Source organism: Elephas maximus, chromosome 18, assembly GCF_024166365.1.
Source record: "Elephas maximus indicus isolate mEleMax1 chromosome 18, mEleMax1 primary haplotype, whole genome shotgun sequence".
NCBI lineage: Eukaryota > Metazoa > Chordata > Mammalia > Proboscidea > Elephantidae > Elephas > Elephas maximus.
The window spans coordinates 26,674,451-26,697,486 of record NC_064836.1 but is presented as its reverse complement, the minus strand read 5'-3'; the positions used below and the strand labels follow the sequence as shown (position 1 = coordinate 26,697,486).

Genomic DNA, 23,036 nt, shown 5'->3' with positions numbered 1-23,036 from the left:
ATGCTGCAGAAAGAGGTTTTAAAAGGAATAAGGAAGGACTGATGGCCCCATGTTAGACCTGACACTCTGCTAGGCACACAGTATTTTCAGAGTAGCTGAAGAATTCATGTCCGCGGTAATGCCTGCCCCACAGGGCTGCTGGCTGCTGAGGAAAGAATTCAATAGGCCTCCCCACCTTTTTTCTTTTTTGGCTCAGTGACCACATCTGATAAAGAGGGAGATCGGATGTGAGCCTTGCCAAAATTATCTGAAACAAAGCAGAGTCAGTGGTGACAACCTCAGTTTGCCCCTCTGTGGGTGAATTTTCCATTGCCCTTAAAAGGCACTTTTAAAAATGCTTAATATTTTTAGTTCCAGTATTAGCTGGAAAAAGGTCCCTGGGTGGTGCAGATGTTTTGGACTCAACTACTAACCTAAAGGGCTGTGGTTCAAACTCACTCAGTGGCACTGAGGAAGAAAGGCCTGGCCATCTGTTTCCATAAGGATAAAGCCAAGAAAACCCTATGGAGCAGTCTACTCTGTAACACATGGGGTCGCCGTGAATCCGGATGGACTCAACAGCAGCAGGTTTGGTTTTTGTTTTATTAGTGGGAAATGGGTCCATGGGTGATGCAAACGGTTAACACACTCAGCCACTAACAGAAAGGTTGGAGGTTTGAGTGCACCCAGAGGCACGTCGGTAGAAAGGCCTGGTGATCTACTTTTGGAAAATCAGTCATCGAAAACCCTATGGAGCACAGTAATACTCTGACACATGTGAGGTCCCCATAAGTCAGAGTCAACTCCATGGCAACCGGTTATCAGTAGGAAAAGGCACAGCCCTTTGTCCACTTGTCTAACGGTCAGTTAGACGACAAGGGAACGAGAAGAAAGACTTCCCTCGGTTGTTTTACACGTGGAGCCCGGGAGACGTAAACCCACGTAAAGGACCCTAAACAGAAGGCGGGGAAAACCTTGTGAGTGCTTTGTTTTCTTTAGAAGAAAAGTATCATTTCACCCCAGCCCAGCCCTCTCACTTAAAGTGCCATTTTACCTCATTTACCACCCACCCTGTGTTTTGGAATGTCTTTTAAAAAATCAATATGCATTTTTGAATAATTATCCATGATTATTAAGCACCAGGCAACAGATGATTTCACGGCTCCGCTTCCTAAGATGAGAACTTAGATGAAAAGCAGCCCCAAAACATAAAGCTTTGGGTTTCTGTTTGTATAAAAAAGGGCTAAACTACAGAGAGGCCACTTAGCAGCTTCCAGCGTTGTATTTTATTGGAAAGTTTCTTTGGGAATTTTTCACTCCTATGAAAGAACCTTTCCAGAAGCGTAGCTACAGAAGTTGATCATGGCCCCTCCTCATGCTCTGGGAAAGAGAGAGGGTTCACGTATGCTAACCCCGAAGAGCACTAAAACCAAACACCAAACCATTGCCTTCAAGTCAATTCCGACTCATGGCGACCCATGTGTTACAGAGTAGGACTGTGCTCCGTAGGGTCTTCTTGGCTATAATCTTTACGGGAGCAGATGGCCAGGCCCTTCTTCATGGCACCGCAGGGTGGGGTAGAACCACCAACCGCTAGGGCTGTAGTCTAGTAGTTGAAAGCAAACCCTTTCGGCACTCAGGGACCACAAAGGAGCGTTACTGGCCAGGAAAATCTAAAGAATGTAAGATGCCTGTACACACACAAGGCAGCCCACTGAGAGAAAGCGCATTAAGGACCAGCACAGGCCTGGGGGAGCCAATCAGTGCTGGCATCCCTGAGGCGCTGGCACCTTACCGGAGATGTGCTGCTCAACTTCCTCTGCCTTCGTCACACCTGCTGCCTTCAGCGCACTCAGCCGCCCTGCACGGCTCAGAGAAAATGCTGCCATCGCGCCCACTGCCAGTGACACTCGGAGCAACCAGTGAGGCCAGGGGTTCCCACAGGGTAAAGGATTTTGTCTGTGGGGTCTCCAGAGCTTTGTGCGTTACTGAATTTGGCAGAGTGGGTTTTACGCGATTACTGCATTTTACAGTGTGTTTGCAATCACCAGCTAGCACCACGGGGTGGGGGTGGGGCTGCATTCTTTAATGATTCTCAGAAAATACTCTTTATATGACGGCATCTATACATTCCTAGTATTTCTTTATATTTTTTAATCCTGAAAAAGCATATATTTGATTCAAAACCCCACAAATAATCTGAAGATGACAAGAACTTGAAACATGTCTACCTTCAGTTTGTCTGATGTGTGATCTGTATCTTCAAACCTAACAGGTAAGTCAGAAAATAGCATAGCTAAAGATGATCGTAAAAAACTCAAGAGTGTATATGTGTATATATGTACACACACACACACACACACACACACCCCATACCTCCTGTATGCAGTGCGGCTCCACCTGGGATCTTATTACAACGTAGATTCTGACTCAGTAGGCCTGGGGTGGGACCCAACACACTGCACGACTAACGAGCTTCCGGGTCTTGGGGTGCTGCTGGTCCCAGGCCCACCCTGTGAGCTTTGAGGAGATGCCGCTTGGCCTGGCGGCCAGGTCTGTGGCTAGTGGCCCAGGAGACAGGTGGGTGGCGGGTTCTTGCGGGTACTTACCCTGAATCTGACTCTGAGGCTGAGGGTTAAAGGCAGTGGCGTGGTTCACGGAAGAGCGGCTGGGTGTGGGGGCTGGGTGGTGCGGGCTGACCCTCATGGCTGTGCGCCGTAGCTGCTCCAGCTCACTGAGACGCTCGGAGAAGGACAAGCTCCCCGGCTTGGCCTGGTCATCTAGCTTCTGCCGGTGTCCTAGTGGGGGTGGGGGTAGGGAGGGGGAGAGATCAGAGAATGTTCTGTGGGTTTTCTAAAACTGGTGCTTTCTTGTCTTTCCCCTCCTTTTCCCCACACCGGATGTGGATATGCAGAGATTTGCCAAGGTGGGGTCTCCCAGGGGTGCTCGGAGCTGCTATCCACAAAGCCGACTGGGCCCTCTGCCACACTGGCCACAGGGTCCTCCCAGCCCACCTTCTGCACCCATCTCCACTGGGCAGGAAGCAGTGGACAGACAGGGCTTAGTGGTGGGTGGACGGCAAGGGAGGTGTGCTGGCTGCTGGCGCTGGGCCACACGCCATGGCTGAGCTATGGCAGCAGGAAAGGTAACTTCCAGGGGCTCACACACTGCCGGACAGCAGCTCCTGACTGCAAACCCAACTACCCAACCACAGGCAGGTTCCAGAGGCAGGAGAGTGGGCCCTGGAGCTCAGCGACCACCCCTTCACAAAGGAAACGCGGTGTGGCTGGGAACCCACAGGCCCTGGGGAGGCCCTCGGCCTATCTCTCCCTCCTCATGAGATTTTTGGGAGCCTACTCTCTTCCTGGAAGCCAACCTCCCGCTGCACTCCCTCAGAGGGAGTTGACAGGAGGTTGTGGCCTGCCATGTCCAGCGTTCCCAGCAGGCTGGGCCTACCGAGGCCCCAGGAGAGCCACTGGTTGACTTGGTGAGGTTCTCCACGTGGCTTAGAAATCCAAGATGGCCCCTCAGTGTCTGTGGAGTCAGGTGGCCTCTCCTCACTCCTCAGCAAAATCACTATCACCAGGCCAGGCCAGGAGGGTGGGCCCATCTCTCTTTGTCTACCATCAACATGCCTTTGAACTAGAGACTGAGCCCTAAGCCACAGGGGCAAGGAGTATACCCGCCCACTCCCTCTAACCCCTGTGGTTTGAATAAAGACGCATTGACCATCTCACACACAAAAAACCCTGATTGTCAAGCCTCCCCAGAACAAGACTGGAGAGGCCTGCTTGTCACCACAATAAAGTGTTCTTTCACTTGCCCTAACTCAGCCTTCAATTAGAAAGAGGATCCTTGATTCCACTGCCAGCCAGGGGTAAGAGCAGGGGTGGGGGAGGTATGTTCTCAGTTCCCAATCGCCTCAATTATAAAATTAAATTTTATAACTTGTATTATGGCCCCAAATCTCCGTGCCTTGCCGTTTCTACCTGCTGTCAGGCCCTTGGCACAGTTTACATGGTCTCAAATTCCAGGCCTGAAGAAGGGCCCACTATATTGCAGTGATTTTATCATTAACAAGAGCTGTTTGGCTCCAAAATGAGGAAAAATACTTAAGCATAATATTTGCACAGTTGAAATGCACTGCTCCCTCTTTCATTTGTCACCAATGCAAATCTGGACTCTGATTCAGCGCCCCGGCCCACAACTCGACTTGAAGCAAACACCCTGAGTCACAAAGGCACACACGTGAGGTCTCTTCAGGGGTGAGTATTTTAAGCACCGGCCTGTGGACTAAAAGCTGTGGGGTCAGGTCCTGGAGCAACCCCATCCTCCCACTTCCTTAGAAGCATGGCAGCATCTTTTTCTAGAACATTCTGTTTCTCTCAGTCACGGTGGTAACTCAGCGTCTCTCTCTAATGGACCTCTCCTCAGTGCCTACCTCCTCTTTGTGGCTGATTCACAACTTCCTGATGACCAGACAGAGAAACCTGAAGTTTTCTTGCAGAAAAACAAACAATCCCCACTCAAAATCCATTCAAAACACAACAATTCAGCCCTTTAAATATCTACCTAATGTCTGGGAGTCAAGGAGAGACGAAGGCAGGATATGTAATAGCTGTCTGCTCCAGTTTAATTGTCAATTTAGCATTATTGAAAGGATTGTTGTTGTTGGTTGCCATCAAGTCTATTCCGACTCACGGGGACCCCGCGTGTGCAGAGTAGAACTGCTCCGTTATGTTTTCAAGGCTGTGACCTTTCGGAAGTAGATCCTCAGGTCTGTCTCCTGAACCACCTCTGGGTGGGTTTGAATTGCCAACCTTTTGACTAGCAGTTGAACACTTAGTAGTTTGTGCTACCTATGGCCTAAGGAAGGACAAATGCTTCTGGAAAGTTCTACCACCTCAGATAGAATGCCGATCAACGATGTAATGGTGCAGAGGCTTCTAGCAGGTTTAATTCAAAGAAACTTCCCATTCCTTGGGCGCCCAGTGGTGCTTTGAAGAACACCGGGTCAAGGACAGCAAGTGACCCCAGGGAATGATGTGCACAAGATCTTTCTGGATACATGGCACTCGGCATGGTGACGTCTATGTCAGCCTCTGATAAAGGTCACTTAACTGTGTCTGCCTCAGCCACCAAGCGTGGGGACACAAGCCACCAGGAAACCCAGCAGAAACAAGTCATTTCAGGTAAGCCACTTCTGTGGACACATGCAACATGAGATTATCTTTTTACTTGTCCCCCCTCATTGCCCTATGCTTAAAAAAAAAAAAAAAAGTTTGAACATGTGAGCAATTTCTGTACCAGCTGACACCTGCCAAAATTGTAGTCATTTACAGAGATTAACTGATGACTGTCTGCTTTAGCAGGAATGTTTGGGCATAGCTCTCAGAGAAAGCAATTCTTCACTCTAAGCTATTTCCTAAGCCCTAAGAGTCTCGGGCTGGTTTAGTGCTGGAGGGTGGGGGAGAATTCATTCCACACCCTGCCCAAGCTGATCCTGGGAACGGCAGTAATCGTCCTGCTTCTGCATGGATCTGGGAGCCCCTTACTCCCAACAGTATTGGAGAGTTGTAACACCACGGCACGGGGGGAGGAAAATTATTAAAGCATTAAAGCTGTGGTTCAGATGCACTTATAAGCTGGATCAAAAGAACACCTAATTCTTCCTTTCTGAAGCCATTCGATTTCATACGCCAAATAGCAATATTTTGCACGAAACACAGGAGCTTCCGATATGAACTTTTAAGCTGGAGAAAATGAATGTTTTATGTCTATAGTTTCCTGTTATCTGTGTGGAATTAAAATGTCCAGTTGCCCCTGAATTTTAAGTAAGAGCGGCATGGGAAATGTCCGCTATAAAATTCACTTTTCTTCTTTCTCGCGGAGGGCAAATGGTCTGTGGGCCTTAGTGAGTAACAGGGGTTCAAACTTGGATCCAACTTTGATAGAATTACGGTGCAACGGCCACCCTGGACGTTTACTTTCAGGCAGCCTCCTTTCTAGGAGTCAATTTTGAACATAGGCCTGAAGAAACAAACCGCGTGCCGTCAAGTAGATTCCGACTCAGGGAGACCCCATGTGTTGGGTCAGAGTAGAACTGTGTTCCATAGCGTTTTCAATGGCTGATTTTTTTCAGAAGCAGATCACCAGGCCTTTCTTCCGAGGCATGCCTGGGTGAACGTCAATCACCAGCCTTTCAGTTAGCAGCCCTTAACCATTCACACCATCCAGCCTCTCCAGTGTTTGCATGGTGGTGCTTAGAACAGTGGCCACCTTGAGATCTCATACTGCGGCAGCTTACTAAATCTTAAGCAGAATTTAAAAGGGTCCTACATTAGGTTTGTTGCCATTTTCACATTTTTGGAAAAAGTACTCAATTCGAATTTTATTATTTATGCAGAATCACCAAAAAGAAGAAGAGAATAAATTCCCACCCTCTAAACATTACTTCTTTATTTCAAAGACATACGTCCCGTACTTTTCTGGGATGGCCGCAAACTAGGGCATCCAGAAGTGTTAGGATAGTTTGTGATGAGAACGGCTTCCAGTTTTATGCTCTAAACACTAGACTGAGCAAGCAGGCATAGCTCGTAGACAACTGACCTGTCATTTTCGAGAAACCCCGGGATCTCTGGCTGTAAGTAACTGAAATGTAGTATAGGATCTTCCATCAAAGAAAAGAGATACAGATAAATTGCCACCTCTTCCTAGAACATTTTTGCTAGAGAGAATAAGCAGTTTTCTGGCAGTCACCAACATGTTATTCCATGTTTCTGATACAAGTTTACTAGTTTTCTTGATAGATTCTCAACAGAAAAATAAATTAGAAAGGTGTATACTCAAAGCATTGCCGTGATGAGCAGTTGAGAAAAATCTATGCAAAATGATAATACCAAAAAGATACTCAGTAACACCAAACCAGCTGCGCAAGAGTCCATTCTGACCCATGGTGACCCCACGGGTGACAGATTACAGCTGCTACATAGGGTTTTCTTGGCTGCAGTCTTTACGGGAGCAGATCACCAAGTCTTTCTTTGAGGAGCTGCTGGGTGGGTTCAAAATGCCGACCTTTTGCTTAGTGGCCAAGATCAAACCGTTTTTTTCCATCCCGGGAACTTTCATACTGTGAAACCTGCGAAAGCTGCAACCTCTGTAAGGCGGAAACCCGTCAGAGAAGGAAAACTCAAATATTTTCCACTAAAACAAGTGATAGAAAAGGGGTAAGACTGCACTACCAAAGGCAGAAAACTTGTAGGACTTGAAAAACACGGCAGTCCCGTCAAGTTTTGGCTCTCACAGGTTTCATTATGTGTGCGTGTATATATGCTTGTGTGTGTATGTGTGTGTGCCCATGTGTATGTGTGTATAAATGTGTGAGTATATATGTGTGTATGCATGCATAAGTGTATGTGTGTGTACTTGTATGTGTATATGTGTGTGTGCATGTGTGTGTGTACATGTGTGTATACGTGTGTGTGTGTTGTGTATATACATATATAGCTGTAAGTCTTCTGACTATAGCCTCCTCCCTTTGGAGGTGAACACATTATTACAGACATTTTTTTATATTTTAAAGGATATATATTTATTTAAAAAATACATGCCAATCAATCTAATACTAAGTATGTGGATCTGGGTATAAAAACATGGATTTACCTTTCTTTGATTTGCTAGATCTGCAATTTTGGAGGTGTTGAAGTAAACCTTCCTAACTGTAAACCTACCCACTGCTGGCTAATTTAACACTGGGCAATGTTGCCCAATATTATAGATTGTTTAAATATTATTAAATATATAAATATGTATATGCATATTTTAAAATATATATTTAATATAAACATATTAGTAAATACGTACATATGTAACAATGTATATATAGTAAAATGTATAATGTGGTATAAATATATGATCTATAATATAATATTTGTTAATATAGATATTACAATAAATATTACATGTTTATATATTGTCTGATGTTATACAAACATGGGTAGCCTGACTTTCACCCCAATTTCTTCCCATGTCATTAAGCTAAGAGAATTGCACAAGGTCAGAGTACTTCAGAGCTAGAGAAAGATGCAAAATGACACTTGTCTTTTGACCCATGTCCAGGGGTCCCTGGGTGTGCAGACAGTTAAGTGCTCAGCTGCAAACTGAAAGGTTGGAGGTTCGAACCCACCAAGGTGCCTTGGAACAAAGGCCTGGCAATCTAGTTCTTAAAGATCACAGCTCTTGAAGACTCTATTGAGCACAGTTCTACTCTGGCACACATGGGGTCACCATGAGTCAAAATTTACTTGTCAGCAACTCTTTTTTTCTTCCTGGCTGGGACATGAAGCTCAGAAAGGATGTCATCTACCCAATCTCACACAGAGGAAGAGGGCAGGAGAAAAACACACCTACTCCCTCAAGTCCCCCACCCCCATACTTCCTGCACCTAGAAACGCAAATTTCTGTGAGCCCGAAGTGAATACAGCAGAGGGCACACACTGCTACGGGCATAGAATTAGATTGTGGGACACAAGTGGATTCTCCTTGTTCATGTAGTTCGGTTCTACAAGGTCCTGTCAAGCACTGGTTGGACCTCAGCTGGGAATGTGTGCACACAGAGACCCCTGTGTGAACTGCGTGCAAATGCCAGCAAAACCCCTGGCATATTGATCTGGGCTTACAATTAACCTTTAGGAAGGTAAGACCTGCTAGGTCCTTGGAGGCTCAGGGTGTTCAAACAGATGCTGTAATTCTTCTCCCCAGAGAATGACAGGCACCAGGGAAACGTGACTGCCTGTCTGAATGCTAAGAACTCTTAGTTCTAAATCTGCTTTTCCACCAACTTTCCTGTGGACACAGCAAGTCTCTTCATCACTCAGCCTCCTTATCTGGAAGGCTGGAATTAAAGTACTAAGATGGATTATTCTGAGGGGCTCTAAAAGCATTCAAAGCAATTACGTCTGCAGCAATTACCTACTAAGCTGGTTTGTGCTGGACGGCTCTAAGCATGGGCTTTCTTGAACAACTTCAGATGTCATGAGGACTTTTAAAGTTTTCCTTTTGCCTTTTTCGTGCAGGTTTCTGGCCTTCCCACCACCTGTCTGTCAGTTTGTCATACGTACTGTGGTGGCTTGTGTATTGTTATGATGCTGGGAGCTAGGCCACTGGGAGGGTCACCCATGGTGAGTTGATTTCAGTGGAGCTTCCAGACTAGGACAGACTAGGAAGAAAGGCCTGGAGATCTACTTCTGAAAATTAGTCAATGAAAACCCTATGGATCCCAACAGAATATTGTGCAATACGGTGTTGGAAGACAAGCCCCCTAGGTTGGAAGGCACTCAAAATACACAGTGGCCGCAACAACGGATTTGAGCGTAACAGTGATCACAAAGATGGCACAGGACTGTCGTTAGGTGCCGTAGAGTCGGTTCCGACTCAGTGACCCTATGCACAACACTGCCCGGTCCTGAGCCATCCTCACAATCGTTGTTATGCTTGAGCTCATTGTTGCAGCTACTTTGTCAGTCTTCCTCGTTGAGGGTCTTCCTCTTTTCTGCTGACCTGTACTCTGCCAAGCATGATGTCCTTCTCCAGGGACCGATCCCTCCTGACAACATGTCCAAAGTATGTAAGACGCAGTCTCGCCATCCTTGCTTCTAAGGAGCATTTTGGTTGTACTTCTTCCAAGACAGATTTGTTCGTTCTTTTGGCAGTCCATGGTATATTCAATATTCTTCCCCAACACCACAATTCAAAGGCGTCGATTCTTCTTTGGTCTTCCTTATTCACTGTCCAGCTTTCACATGCATATGATGCGATTGAAAATACCATGGCTTGGGTCAGGCCCACCTTAGTCTTCAAGGTGACATCTTTGCTCTTCAGCACTTTAAAGCGGTCCTTTGCAGCAGATTTACCCAATGCAATGCATCTTTTGATTTCTTGACTGCTGCTTCCATGTTGATTGTGGATCTAAGTAAAATGAAATCCTTGACAACCTCAGTCTTTTCTCCATTCATCATGATGTTGCTCACTGGTCCAGTTGTGAGGATTTTTGTTTTCTTTATGCTGAGGTGCAATCCATACTGAAGGCTATGGCCTTTGATCTTCATTAGTAAGTGCTTCAAGTCGGCACAGGACTGGGCAATGTTTTATTCTGTTCTACAAGAGGTAGCCATGTGTCAGAGCTGACTCAGAGCAGCTAACAACAACAATCGCCTGGCCTTTGGGATCCCATTCCAAGCCCACCTGCCCAATTGGTCTTCAGAGCCCTGCCTTGATCCCCACCACTGTGTGAAGTATTCAAACCTGGGATTCCACCCTACCTGTCTGTGTGCTGGTGGTCACAGCTTTGCACAACATGTCCTAAGAATCTGCCTCCCCTCTGCTGTTACACCGGGGGCCTCTTGGACAATTAGTTACTAGTTAATGTCATGGATTGAACTGTGTCCCCCAAAATGTGTGTCGACTTGACTAGGCCATGATTCCCAGTATTGTGTGGTTATCCTCCATTTTGTGATCTGATGTGATAAACCTACGTGTTGTAAATTCTAACCTCTATGATGTTAATGAGGCAGTATTAGAGCAGTTACGTTAATGAGGCAGGACTCAATCTACAGGATTAGGTTGTATCTTGAGTCAATCTCTTTTGTAAAAGAGAGAAGCAAGCAGAGAGGACAGGGACCACATATCATCAAGGAAGAAGAGCCAGGAGTGGAGTGCATCCTTTGTACCCAGATTCCTGCACTGAGAAGCTCCTAGACCAGGGGAAGATTGATGACAAGGACCTTCCCCCAGAACTAAAAGCCTTCCCCTGGACCTGGTGCCCTGGATTTGGACTTCTAGCCTACTAGACTATGACAGAATAAACTTCTGTTTATTAAAGCCACCCACTTGTGGTGTTTCTGTTACAGCAGCACTAGATAGCTAAGACACCACCCACTTGTGTTTCTGTTACAGCAGCGCTAGATGACCAAGACAGTGATCTTGAACATCGGCTTCCATGGGTCTACTCCTCCCTTCTCTCAAGACTTCACGGACCTTTCCCTGCTAACCTTGCCAACCAGGCTGGGACAGTCCACTCTGCTTTGCCCTTCTCCTTAACCACCTCATGGCTGCACCAGAGTGGGGAGCGTTAGCCTCACTGTGATGCCTGCTATGGGGCCGTCAGGGCTGTGGGCTGGGAAATGAGCCTACTGTGGGGCTGTCAGGGCTGCGGGCTGAGAAGAGAGCCACTCTGCCGAGCTTTATCTGGAGCCTCCCTTCCCGGTCCTCTTGTTGGTTAGGAAATGACAAGACTTTTTGGTCCCCTACCCATCCCCTTGTTTCAGTGGCCACAGGAACCTATATTCCAGGTGAACACTCACCTCCTACGTGCACAATCATCCGGCCCTATCTCACCCACACTCCCTGTGCCGGTTCTTCCTCCTTGCCCACGCCCTTCCTCCCCTGTTGTTGTCAGCTGCCATCAATCGACTCCAGCTCACGGCGACCCCACACAACAGAAGGAAATGTTGCCCGGTCCTGGCTCATGCTCAGGATATCGCTGTTCAAGTCCATTGTTGTGGCTGTTGTGCCAACCTATCTCACTGAGAGTCATCGTTGCCCTCGCTGGTCCTCCGCTTCACCAAACATCATGTCCTCCTCCAGTGGCTGATCCCTCCTGATGGTATGTCCAAAGCAAGTGAGTCAGACAAGGTTCTGTTGTGATTTATAAGGCTTTCATTGGCTAATTTTCAGAGTAGATCTCCAGGCTTTTCTTCCTAATCTTAGTCTGGAAATAGATCACCAGACCTTTCTTCCTAGTCTATCTTAGTCTGGAAGCTCCACTGAAACCTGTCCACCATGGGTGGCCTCGCTGTTATTTGAAATACTGATGATATAGCTTCCGGTGTCCCAGCAACACACAAACCATTACAGTAGGACAAATGGATAGATGGGTGGTGCTCTTCGCTCCTACAGGATAAATCACAGCGAGCCAGTGGGGCAAAGTCAGACAGAATGCCACTCTTTCTCAGGTGACATTGCTGTTTGCCCAGGGGTTCCTAGAGATGTGCTGCTCTGCTCCAAGGAGAACCAGCAGCAGCATCAGCGGTATCTTTGGTCCGGAAGAGCCTTTGTCCTCTGGCACCTGGCACCAGGTAAGTGAGCAAACACCAAGTCCATTTGTGCACGGGGCTTCCCTAGCCTAGGTCTTCCCAAACACAGTCCTGAAGTGGTCCCTCCTGTGGCATGGGGCACACATTTTGGAGGCCAGGCTGTCTTTTTGCTAAGACTGCTTTCTGTGCTGAATATTCCCTACTTGAAATGGGGAAGCGGCAGTTTGAACTCCTCACCTGCCCCAGCCATACTGGTCACCTTGCCACTGCTCCCATGGGCTGGCCCCAGGGCCTTTGCACTGGCCGTTTGCTCCACCTGGAACATGCTTCCCCCAGATACCTGTGGACCCAAACCTTAAAGTCTTTGCTCAAATACCATTTTCTCTCTGAGGGGCTCCTGACATCCTGTTTTAAATTACAAACTCTCCCACCCTGCCCTCCCTAGCCCTTTTACTTTGGTTTTCTTTATAGCACTAAATAACGGTACTTACTGGACAAATGTGGGAGGAAGATGTGGCAGCTGCTTCCGTAAGGATTACAGCCTTGGAAACCCTGTGGGCAGTTCTACCCTGTCCTATAGGGTTGCTGTAAGTCAGAACTGACTCCATGGCAATGGGTTTAGTTTTGATTTATGGGGCAAATCTGGTGCAAAAGACCTCTTTCAAGTTTTAAAAAGTCACTTCATGACTAAAGTGCACCTGGCTCAAGCCATGGTCTTTTCAGTTGCCTCATATGCATGTGAAAGCTGGACAATGGAAGAGGAAAACAGGAGAGATGCCTCTGAATTACGGTGTTGGGGAAGAACACTGACTATATCCTGGACTTCCAGAAGAATGAACAAATCAGTCTCAGGAGAAATACAACGAGAAAGCTCCCAAGAAGCAAAGATTGTGAGACTTCAGCTCACTTATTTTGGATGTGTCACTGGGAAAGACCAATGGCTAGAAAAGAACATCATGTCTGGTGAAGCAGAAGGCCAACGAAAATGAGGGAAACTCTCAATGAGATGGATTGACACCATAGCCACAACAATGGACTCAAACGTACCAACGACCATGAAGATGGCTCAGGACTGGGCTGGGTTGTTTTTATACAATACATAAGGCCGCCATGAGTTGGAGCCAACTTGACGACAGCTAACAACATTGACTGTCTCAGCCCATCGGACTATAAGCTCCACAAGGCCAGGGGTTTTGTCTCTTTTGCTTACGGCTGTAGCCCCAGAGCTTATGAGAGCACTCGGCACATAGCAGGCTCTCACTAAATGCTGGCTGAACGAACAGCGCTCAGGTCCTCTCTGCAATGGTGCACCCGGTCGACTTCATTCTAGTAGAATTCATTTGAGGCAAAGGTAGTCAGAACTAACATTTTTGGCTGTAATATAACCTCAGGGAATCAGCGCTGGAGAAGCTACTTGTTGAGGAAAAGCATCACAGGGGAGCATACAGGGTTTCATGGAGAATTGTCTCATCAGAAGTTAAATCTGTCTGCAAAATGCATCTTCCCTATTTTTTTCTCTCAACTGGAAAAGTGAAAGGGTGGATGAAAAGCCATTGTGCAAAGTAGAGACTGCCACACACATCGAGCTGCCGCGGCCTCCTTGTTTCTTTGTAGTGAGCTTCTTCACACACACACACGCATGCACACACACACACCCACGCACACACACGGCCTTACAATTTCCAGAGACAAGCATAAAAGGCAAGGTGTTGAAAGAGCAAGAAAGTGGGAAGACAAAACTAACCTGTTGCTGTGGAGCCGATTCTGACTCACAGCGACCCTACAGGACACAGTAGAACCACCCCATAGGGTTTCTAAGGCTGTAATCGTCATGGAAGCAGACTGCCATAAGTTTCTCCTGCAGGGTGGCTTATGGGTTTGAGCTACTGATCTTTCAGTTAGCAGCTGAACGCTTTAACCACTGTGTCACCAGGGCTCCTTGAGGAAAACTAGGTGGGGCCAAAGCACGATCAATAAGCAGCCCCGAGTCAAGCCACAGGCCCGCCCAGGGTCTGCCCTTTCCTTCTCTCCCGGCACCATGCCTCTAAGCCTCACCAACCAGAAACCAGAACTGTTCCCTAGGGTTCAAGGCTAACAGCCCCTGGCCCTGGAGTTTTTAACTCACTCACACACGAGCTCTTTGAGACCTGGGCCTCCCTCGAAGCAGACTAGTCCAGATTGTAGTTGTCGGTCTCGGCTGGTTACCTCATGTTTTTGTCTGGTGACTAAGGAGATAATTGCAGCTTCGCTTGGAGACACGGAGACACTGAACCGGACCTTTCGGTCTTGACCAGAGGTAGCCTCTGTGGGGGCAGCGCAGGCCACCTCCTGAGATGGATGCAAAAAGCTCACAAATTCAGAATTCCTCCACCAGTCCATAAGTACAGCTACGACCAGCCATCCCTTGGTTAAGGCATTGTCCCAAGAAGACCCGTTAGACTGTAATTAAAAAGGAACCTGTAAAACGAAGCCCTGATACATGCCACAACATGGACAGACGTTGAAAACATGCTTCGTGAAACAGGTCAGACTCAAAAGGACAAATATTATATGATCTCACTTACATGACATGCCTAGGTCAGGCAAATGTAGAGACCAAATTTTCTTATTGGTTACCTGGGGCCAGTGAGGGGGGCGGGGAGGTACGGCTTTGGGGGCACTAAGTTTCTGTTTGGGGGGATGAAGAAATCTGCAATTCATAATGGTGATGGTCGCACAGATGCTGAATGGACTGATGTCATGAGCTGTACACATAAAAACAGCTGAAATGGGGGATGTTTTCTTATGCATATTTCACCACAATAAAAAAAAAAAAAAAACTTCAGCCAAAGATGAGACAGGCCCGTAAAACAAACAATAACACACCTAGCTCAACAACCACATACATATAGGAGACTCAGTGGGCACATCAGCCCAGCGGCAAGGATAAGAAGGCAGGAGGGGACAGGAAAGCTGGACAGATGGAAGTGGGGAACCCAGGATAGAGCAGGGGAGAGTGTTGACGCATCGAGGGATTGGCAGCCAATGCCACAAAACAACAATGAGAAACCACTTTGCTCTGTAAATTTTCATTCTAAAGCACAATATATTAAAAAAAAAAAAAGAACCCACAACCTGGGAATGGTCACTGCTGGTGACAGGGATTTGTTTATCAAAGTAGCTTCTGCTCAAGGACAGTCTCTTTGTGGACGGGGCTGCGAGTGAGTGTTGGTGGTGGGAGAGGCAGGGAGAGAGGTGAGGAGAGACCGAGGAAACGCCACCTGAGCTGGAGAACCGGCTTCAGGTTTGGGTCCAGCAGTACTTGGGCCGGGCTGGGCGGGGAGGCCGGGGGGAAAGCCCAGAACGACCACAGAGGCCCAGAAACTCTGCTCTCTGTCATCCTGCTGGGGGCCTTCCTGTTCGCCACCAAAAGCACAGACCCGTTGCCGTCCAGTAAACGCTGACTCGTGGCGACCCCATGCTTGTCAGAATAGGAAGGCACTCCATAGGGTTTTCAGTGGCTGATGCTTTGAAAGCAGATCACCAGGCCTTTCTTCTGAGGCACCTCTGGGTGGACTTGAACTGCCATCCTTTAAGCTAGCAGCTGAGTGAGTTAACAGATTGCACTGAAGGCTCATTCTCCACACTGGCCTCCTACTTAGCCTGAGGGATTCGCCATTCTCCCTGGTCCTGGAAGGAACCACCCACAACTGACAGGGACGCTGAGCCTGCTCCAACAGGTGCAAGGTAAACTGAGGGCCCTTTAAAGTTGAGTAATGCTCCACCAGGAGCCCTGCTGGTACAGTGGTGAAAGTGCTCGGCTGCTAACCAAAAGGTCGGCAGTTCAAACCCACCAGCTGCTCCGTGGAAGAAAGCTGTGGCAGTCTGCTTGGGTAAAGATTACAGCCTTGGAAACCCTATGGGGCAGTTCTACCCTGTCTTGTAGGGTCGCTGAGTCAGAATCGACTCCATGGCAACAGGTTTGGTTTAGAATGTGCCCATAAAAGATAGATGGATGGGTGGATGGGTGGGTGGGTGGGTGGATCGATGGATGGATCGATGGATGAACAAATGAACCTAAAACCTCCCTCTCCTGGGCTAGGCTTATGCTGGGATGCCTGTTCAGTGGCCTATAGGCTGTCTCTGCCTCTCTGTACTTCTATAAAGGCTGAGGAAATTCCCTTCCTTTTCTAAAACCCTGGCAGCCAGGCCCCAGGGGGCTTTCCCAGAAGCAGGGGGAGAGATCTCATTCTGCTCCCTCTCCCCCACCATGAATGCCAGCAGGAAACTGAGGGCTGATCTAAGTCCTTTGACAGACGGCTGAGCAGGCTCAGGACGGTGCTGTGGCCACCTGGCCACTCACAGTGTCTGAGCCCTTTTTAGTAAGAAAGTCAAAAAACCCCAAAAGTCAGAGATAGGTAAAACCAGCTACCGTCGAGCAGATCCTGACTCATGGCATCCCCAAGTGTGTCAGACTAGTAATGTGCTCCATAGGCTTTTCAAGGGCTGATTTTTTGGAAGCAGATTGCCAGGACTTTCTTCCGAGGTACCTCTGGGTGGACTTGAACCTCTGGCCTTTTGGCTAGCAGCTGAGTGCATTAATTGTTTGCACCACCCAGGATCCCCCAACAACAAGTGGTTGTTGTTTTTAACAGGTCATTGCCCCCACCTCACCCCAGGCAGAGAAAAGACCTTTCAGGTTGTTTTGGGGATAGTAACATTACTCAGGCGTCAGGCTAGCTTTCATCCAGTGTCGTCAACATGAGCTTGAAACAGCCACCAGCTGAGAAGGGGCATTTGCCAGGGAGCCGTCCCCTGCCAGTTACCTGGATGGGCAAGTGGCTATTTGGCCTGGAACTCCCCAAGAGCCACAGCATGGTGATGAGAACATTGGTCACGACTGGCCTGTGCCAGGTGACGTTGGAAGGGAAAATTCTGTTTATTCCAAGACACAAGTGCCCCCTGTTCACCCTGGTGAGCACATCTGAGTCACTTGTGGAATGAAGGAAGAGAAGACTGTCCCAGGCCTCAACGCTTCCTTCCCCAGCAAACCCTGGCCACGTTCTCCAGTGCCAGCGCGCTCTAGACCTGAGTGTCACAGATCCTTTTCCTTCACGGCCTCACTGTCAGACTCTGTCTCTGGGAGGCTGATTTGGTGGGACCGGCTTCTATCCTGCCCTTCTTTATGAATGCGATAGGAAAAACACCTTTTCAGAGACTTTTGAACTTTTCTCCCCTTTTAACTCTGCAAACAGTCTCTCTTCTGTATAAACACTCTGGCTGTAGAAGTAGCCTCTGAGCTGAGTGAGCGAGCGAGACCTCGTCAACTGCTGCCCCTTAGGCCCAGTCTTTTCCCAGCTTGAGGGGGCTCCCCGCACCCCCATCCCTGTTCTTCCCCACTCCCAACTTTTTTTTTTTTTTTTTTTAACCACTTCTGCTTCCTTCGTTTTCTTCACAGTTACAGCCGTGAGATATAGTACAGCTACTGTATAGGCTTTTGAGAGCTGGGCCTCCCAGGGCTTTCCAAACCCCATACAAGCCAGTTATTCTCCGGCTTGTTTTCTTTGGCTTCAGGTTAGTAACACAGAATGAGTCAAACAGTATTAACTTTCAATGGGGAAGTGGTGTGGTCAACCAAAGCTGTTTGCGGCGAGATTGTGCAGATAGGTAGAACAGGTAATGAAGAACAGGCAGCGCTGCTGAGCAGAGGTGAAGGAGGGAGGGGCCTCCCTAATGCCAACAATTAAGTCACGAGGCAGGACTCACAGCACCTTGTTAGTCAGCCCAGTGTTGTGGACTGAATTGTGTCCCCTAGAAATATGTATTGTGAATCTTTACCTCTATTCCTGTGGGGGAGCCCTGCTGGCACAGTAGTTAAGAGCTTGGGCTGCAAACCAAAAGGTCAGCAGTTCAAATCCATCAGCCGCTCCTTGGAAACCCTATGGGGCAGTCCTACTCTGTCCTATATGCCTATAAGGTCGCTATGAGTCAGAATCGACTGGACAGCAACAGGTTTGGTTTTTTGTATGCCTGTTGGAAACCCTGGTGACCTAGTGGTTAAGTGCTACGGTTGTTAACCAAAGGGTCGGCAGTTCAAATCTGCCAGGCGCTCCTTGGAAACTCTGTGGGGCAGTTCTTCTCTGTCCTACAGGGCCGCTATGAGTTGGAATCGACTCGACGGCAATGGTTTTGGTTTTTGGTTTGGTGGTTATAATCCCGTTTGGGAATGGGTTGTCTTTCTTATGTTAAGTAGGCAAGATTTTCAGGGGCAGATTATCCAACTGGCAAGATAAACCCAGTGCTTACCTAGCTTATCAGATCATCTTTAGTGAACAATTCCATGTTTTTTCATCACATCAAAGATTCTGCTTCTAAGTGTGGCTGGCTTCTATCTCTCTCCCAGCCCCACAGTACCTTTCTACAGAATCAAAGCCTCTTTTCAAATTCACAATCCCCGACAGGGACGGATGACCCACTAAACAAGGTAAGTGTTGGCTTAATTGCCCTTATTTACTAATCTGCAGTGCACAGTTTCACATAAGACGTGATGAAACCCATGTAAAATTGGCCACTACAGATTAGCAAAGAAGCACAAGTAAGCCTGTGCTTACCTTGCTTCCTGAGTAATCTGCCCATGAAGATTAGTGTAGGCTGTGTTTTTGAGTCAGTCTCTTTTGTAATATAAAAGAGATTGAAACAAGAAAGTGAGAGAAGTAGAGAGGGCTAAGACAGATGCCAAGACACATGGAGATCTCCAAGGAAGCAAAAAGCAGAAGCTGAAGAGACAAGGACCTTTCCCCAGAACTGACACAGATAGAAAGCCTTCCGAAACAGCCAGCCCTCTGAATTCAGACTTCTAGACTCCTAAACTCTGAGAGAATAAATTTCTGCTTGTTAAAGACACCCACGTGTGGTATTTCTGTTACAGCAGCACTAGGTAACTGAGACATCGCCCACGTGTGTTATTTCTGTTACAGCAGCACTAGGTAACTAAGACACCACCCACGTGTGGCATTTCTGTTACAGCAGCACTAGGTAACTGAGACATCACCCATGTGTAGTTATCTCTGTTACAGCAGCACTAGGTTACTGAGACATCACCCACGTGTGGTATTTCTGTTACAGTAGCACTAGGTAACTGAGATATCGCCCATGTGTGTTATTTCTGTTACAGCAGCACTAGGTAACTAAGACATCACCCACGTGTGGTATTTCTGTTACAGCAGCACTAGGTAACTGAGACATCACCCATGTGTAGTTATCTCTGTTACAGCAGCACTAGGTTACTGAGACATCACCCACGTGTGGTATTTCTGTTACAGGAGCACTAGGTAACTAAGACAGTGAGGAATTGACACCTAGGTCTATGACTGAACAGGTTCAGAAAGGAGAACTCTGTGGCTTTAAAGGATGTCTTTCTTTCTTTCTTCTTCTATTTTTTTTTAATGTTGCCGAAGTCACAGGAAGTCTAGGTGGTATGATTTTCCTACTACAGCATGTCACTCTGGAGTGTGAGGGGAGTACCTGGGTGGTGCAAATGGTTAACAAGCTCAGCTGTTAACCTAAAGTTGGAGGTTTGAGTCCACCCAGAGTTGCCCTGGAAGAAAGTACTGGAGATCTACTTCTGAAAAACCAGCCATTGCAAACCCTCTGGAGCATAGTTCTACTCTGACACACATGGAGTCACCATGAGTTGGAATTGACTTGACAGCAACTGGTAACTGGGGTGTGAGCAAAGCCCCTTCCGGTCCCCTTGTCCTGGTTTTTGCCTCCTGAATTCAGAGCCTGGTGTCCCCAAGTTGTCACGCTGACCACAGAGAGAGCCCCGTGGTCTCCTAGTTGAGGGTAGAAGGTGATGCTTTGAAAATGCAATGATTTTATAGACTTTACCACACTTTTAAGATCTGATACCAAAACCAAACCCATTACGTTGAGTAGATTCTGACTCATGGTGATCTCACATGTTTCAGAGTAGAGCTGCTCCACGGGACTTTCATTGGCTGCGATCTTATATAGGTAGTTCACCAGGCTTTTCTTCTATGGCACTGCTAGGTGGATTCAAACTGCCAACCTTTCAGTTAGTAGCCAAGTGCAAACTGTGCCACCTAGGGACATGACTTTAAAGATCACGAAATCTCTCTCTCTTGTTCTGGAGGAAACTGAGGTCCCAAGAGGGGCCGTGAGCTGTCAAGCCTCCCAGAGCGAGCCAGGGCCAGAACCCTCCACTAGGACTGCCACTCCCTGGCCCAGGGCTCAAGATTCCTTTCAGAGTTCAACACAGCAGCTCCCAGAGAACAGCCCAGCCCTCAAGACTCAAATTTCAGCGGTTTCCATTTCTTGCTCCCTGCACTCAGCTGGCTACCTCTTTATTTTGAGACTCTGGCTGCATCACCCAAGGAATAGAAAGGGTTTCTCTGAACCCGCTCCCGACAGTGTGTCAGCAAATGAACAGGACAACAGGCTGGCCTTCGGAGCTTTGAAAGGTCCCCACTTGAAGCAGCTGCAGCTTTGGACTCCGGGGAAATCGGCACTACGGCTAAAGGGTGTAACATTTCGCCTCCCTGAAATCTAATCCAGAAATCTCAGGCGAGCAGCATATATAAAAAGCCACAGGGGAGAAAAAGGCCTAAGGAGTCAGCAAGTGGCGGTGTGATCTCACATGCTCCACAAGGCTTCCAAAGCGCCTGGTTATACGAGTGTTTTGTTGGAAGAAAATGGAATAGTAGTATTTGGAAGAGAGAAAAAAAAAACAAAACTATTTGGTTTTGGAAAAGAAAAATATATTAACCTAAAACTCAGCTGTCTTAACTGTTTATCAAGGTCTCTTCTTTTGTTTCCAATAATTTTAAAGGTCACACAGTACTAACAGACGGTTAGGCACTTGGCTGCTAACTGAAATGTAGGGGGTTCCCATTCACTCAGTGGTGCCTCAGAAAAATGGCCTGGCGATCTGCTTCTGAAAGATCACAGCCACTGAAAACCCTATGGAGTACAGCTCCACCCCGCACACGCGGGGCGCAGCTCTACTCCGCACACATGGGGCTGCCATAATTTGGAACAAACTTGACGGCAGCTGGTTTGGTTTTAGACAGTCCCAGGCAAAGAAAATATTAAGATATTGTGATGGCAAGTTTTTCCTGCCAAGATATTCTGAGGGCAAGAGAGTTTTTCAAGATGAAAAATGGGAAGTGGCTAGTGTCTGATGGCAAAGGATGAAATTTCTGAAAGTATGGATTCATAGCCTGGGCTGATTTAAAGGTACCCATTTTTCTCTACAGTTTTCTTCTCACCGATCCTCTAAGACGTGATGAGAGCAAAGCTATCTTCAAGAAAACAATAATTATTGTAGTTAAGATCCCTAAGATTATTGTATAGTAATACACATAAAATAATAATACAATTGATCCGATGATTATTGTTAAGAAATAGTACCAGTTAATACAAAGCTTTCTAATTAATACACTGTTTTAAAAGCACTTTCACACATATGCTGACAAAGCTTATATTACTATATTATTATATGACCCAGTGGAAGCTTCTAGATGGTAAGAGCCTTCTGGAAGGTCACACAAGGTCAGCTGGGAAACTACATTTTGATCAAACCTTAACTGTGAAGCACAGGATCACGCCTCCTGAGGAAGCAGGGCAATGTCGTCACCAGGCCTGTGCTTCCGCCAGGGATAAACCCGATGAAGCCGGTTCGGAGTCTCAGTATTTGGAGTTAATAGTAGGGAGGGTGGAAGGAAAAAAGCCCTGTTGTTCTGCACCCTGAGGGCCCAATCTGCCAGAATTTTTATTTTTTTTTTAATAACTTGGCAATAGCAAATATTTGGCCCCCACTTGGCAGGGTTCCAGCTGTTTTCCTTCCCAGTGAGAGTCGGGTGGGGAGGCCTCCAGCAGGCACTTGAACTTAACAGCTATATTTAAGAAGCACTTCTCTGCTAAGTCCTTTATTCAACCCATTCAAGGATCCCCTAAGACAGGATATCACCTTCCTGGTTTTACACCTGAGGAGACTGAGCTCACAGAGGTTCACGTGATCAGAAGGAGGGGAGAGACCGAACCTGCTTGTGCTGCCAGCCCCTCAGGTATCTCACCTAAACCTCTCACCCCCTGCACCATGAAAAAAAAACTTACTGCCGTCCAGTCGATTCTGACTTGCAGCGACCCTGTAGGACAGAGTGAACTTCCCCATAGGGTTCCCAAGATTGTAATCTTTATGGAAGCAGGCTGCCACATCTTTTTCCTGCAGAGCAGCTGGTGGGTTCAAACCTCAGACCTTTGGTTAGCAGCAGAGCGCTTAACCTCACGCCAGCAGGGCTCCTGCTTCTGCACAACAAGTATCTTTAAGCCCATTCTACAGATGGGAAATAGGAGAAGTGGTGTGGTGGTTCAGTGGTAGAATTCCTGCCTCTCGTGCAGGAGACGTGGGTTCGATTCCCAGCCAATGCACCTCATGTGCAACCACCACCCATCTCTAAGTGGAGGCCTGCCAGTTGCTATGATGTTGAACAGGTTTCAACGGAGCTTCCAGACTAAGACAGACAGGCTAGGAAGAAAGGCCTGGTGATCTACTTCCAATAAAAACCCTGTGGATCACAGTGGTCCGATCTGCAATCGATCCTGGGGATGGTGCAGGGGTCACCACGACCTGCCATGAGCCAGGGGCTGACTTGATGGCAGTTACCAACAGTAGATGGGAGGCTGGCATGCAGCTAGCTGGGATCAGACCTGAAGTCAAGTTGGCTCAGCTGCAGACCCCCCTCACTACCTCAGGTCTGGGCCACTCACTTCACTGCGGCCCCTAAGCTGACAGTGAGGCCAGGGGCTCAGAAGACGACTTGGCCAGGAATGTTTCTCCTGAGCCCTTTAAAATGAACAAACTGGAACCTCTTCAAAGGTCCTGCAAGAAAGAAAGCCCAAGAAGGCCACAGCTTTATGTATTATCTTAAGAAGTCACTTATTTCAAATGTTTACTTTTTATCT

The 23,036-nt window shown here is 47.5% G+C and overlaps 1 protein-coding gene and 1 non-coding gene across 2 annotated transcripts in view; one reads left to right on the top strand and one right to left on the bottom strand.

Moving 5' to 3' along the window:
• RUNX1 (RUNX family transcription factor 1) overlaps positions 1–23,036 on the bottom strand; it is a 297,632-nt gene that overhangs the window by 47,245 nt on the left and 227,351 nt on the right. The window contains exon 6 of the mRNA XM_049858276.1: positions 2,589–2,777. Within this exon, the coding sequence (XP_049714233.1) occupies positions 2,589–2,777 (189 nt within the window). The remainder of the gene's footprint in view (positions 1–2,588; positions 2,778–23,036) is intronic.
• Positions 22,432–22,505, top strand: TRNAE-CUC (transfer RNA glutamic acid (anticodon CUC)). Its single transcript has one exon. It is a non-coding gene; the product is annotated as a tRNA-Glu (tRNA).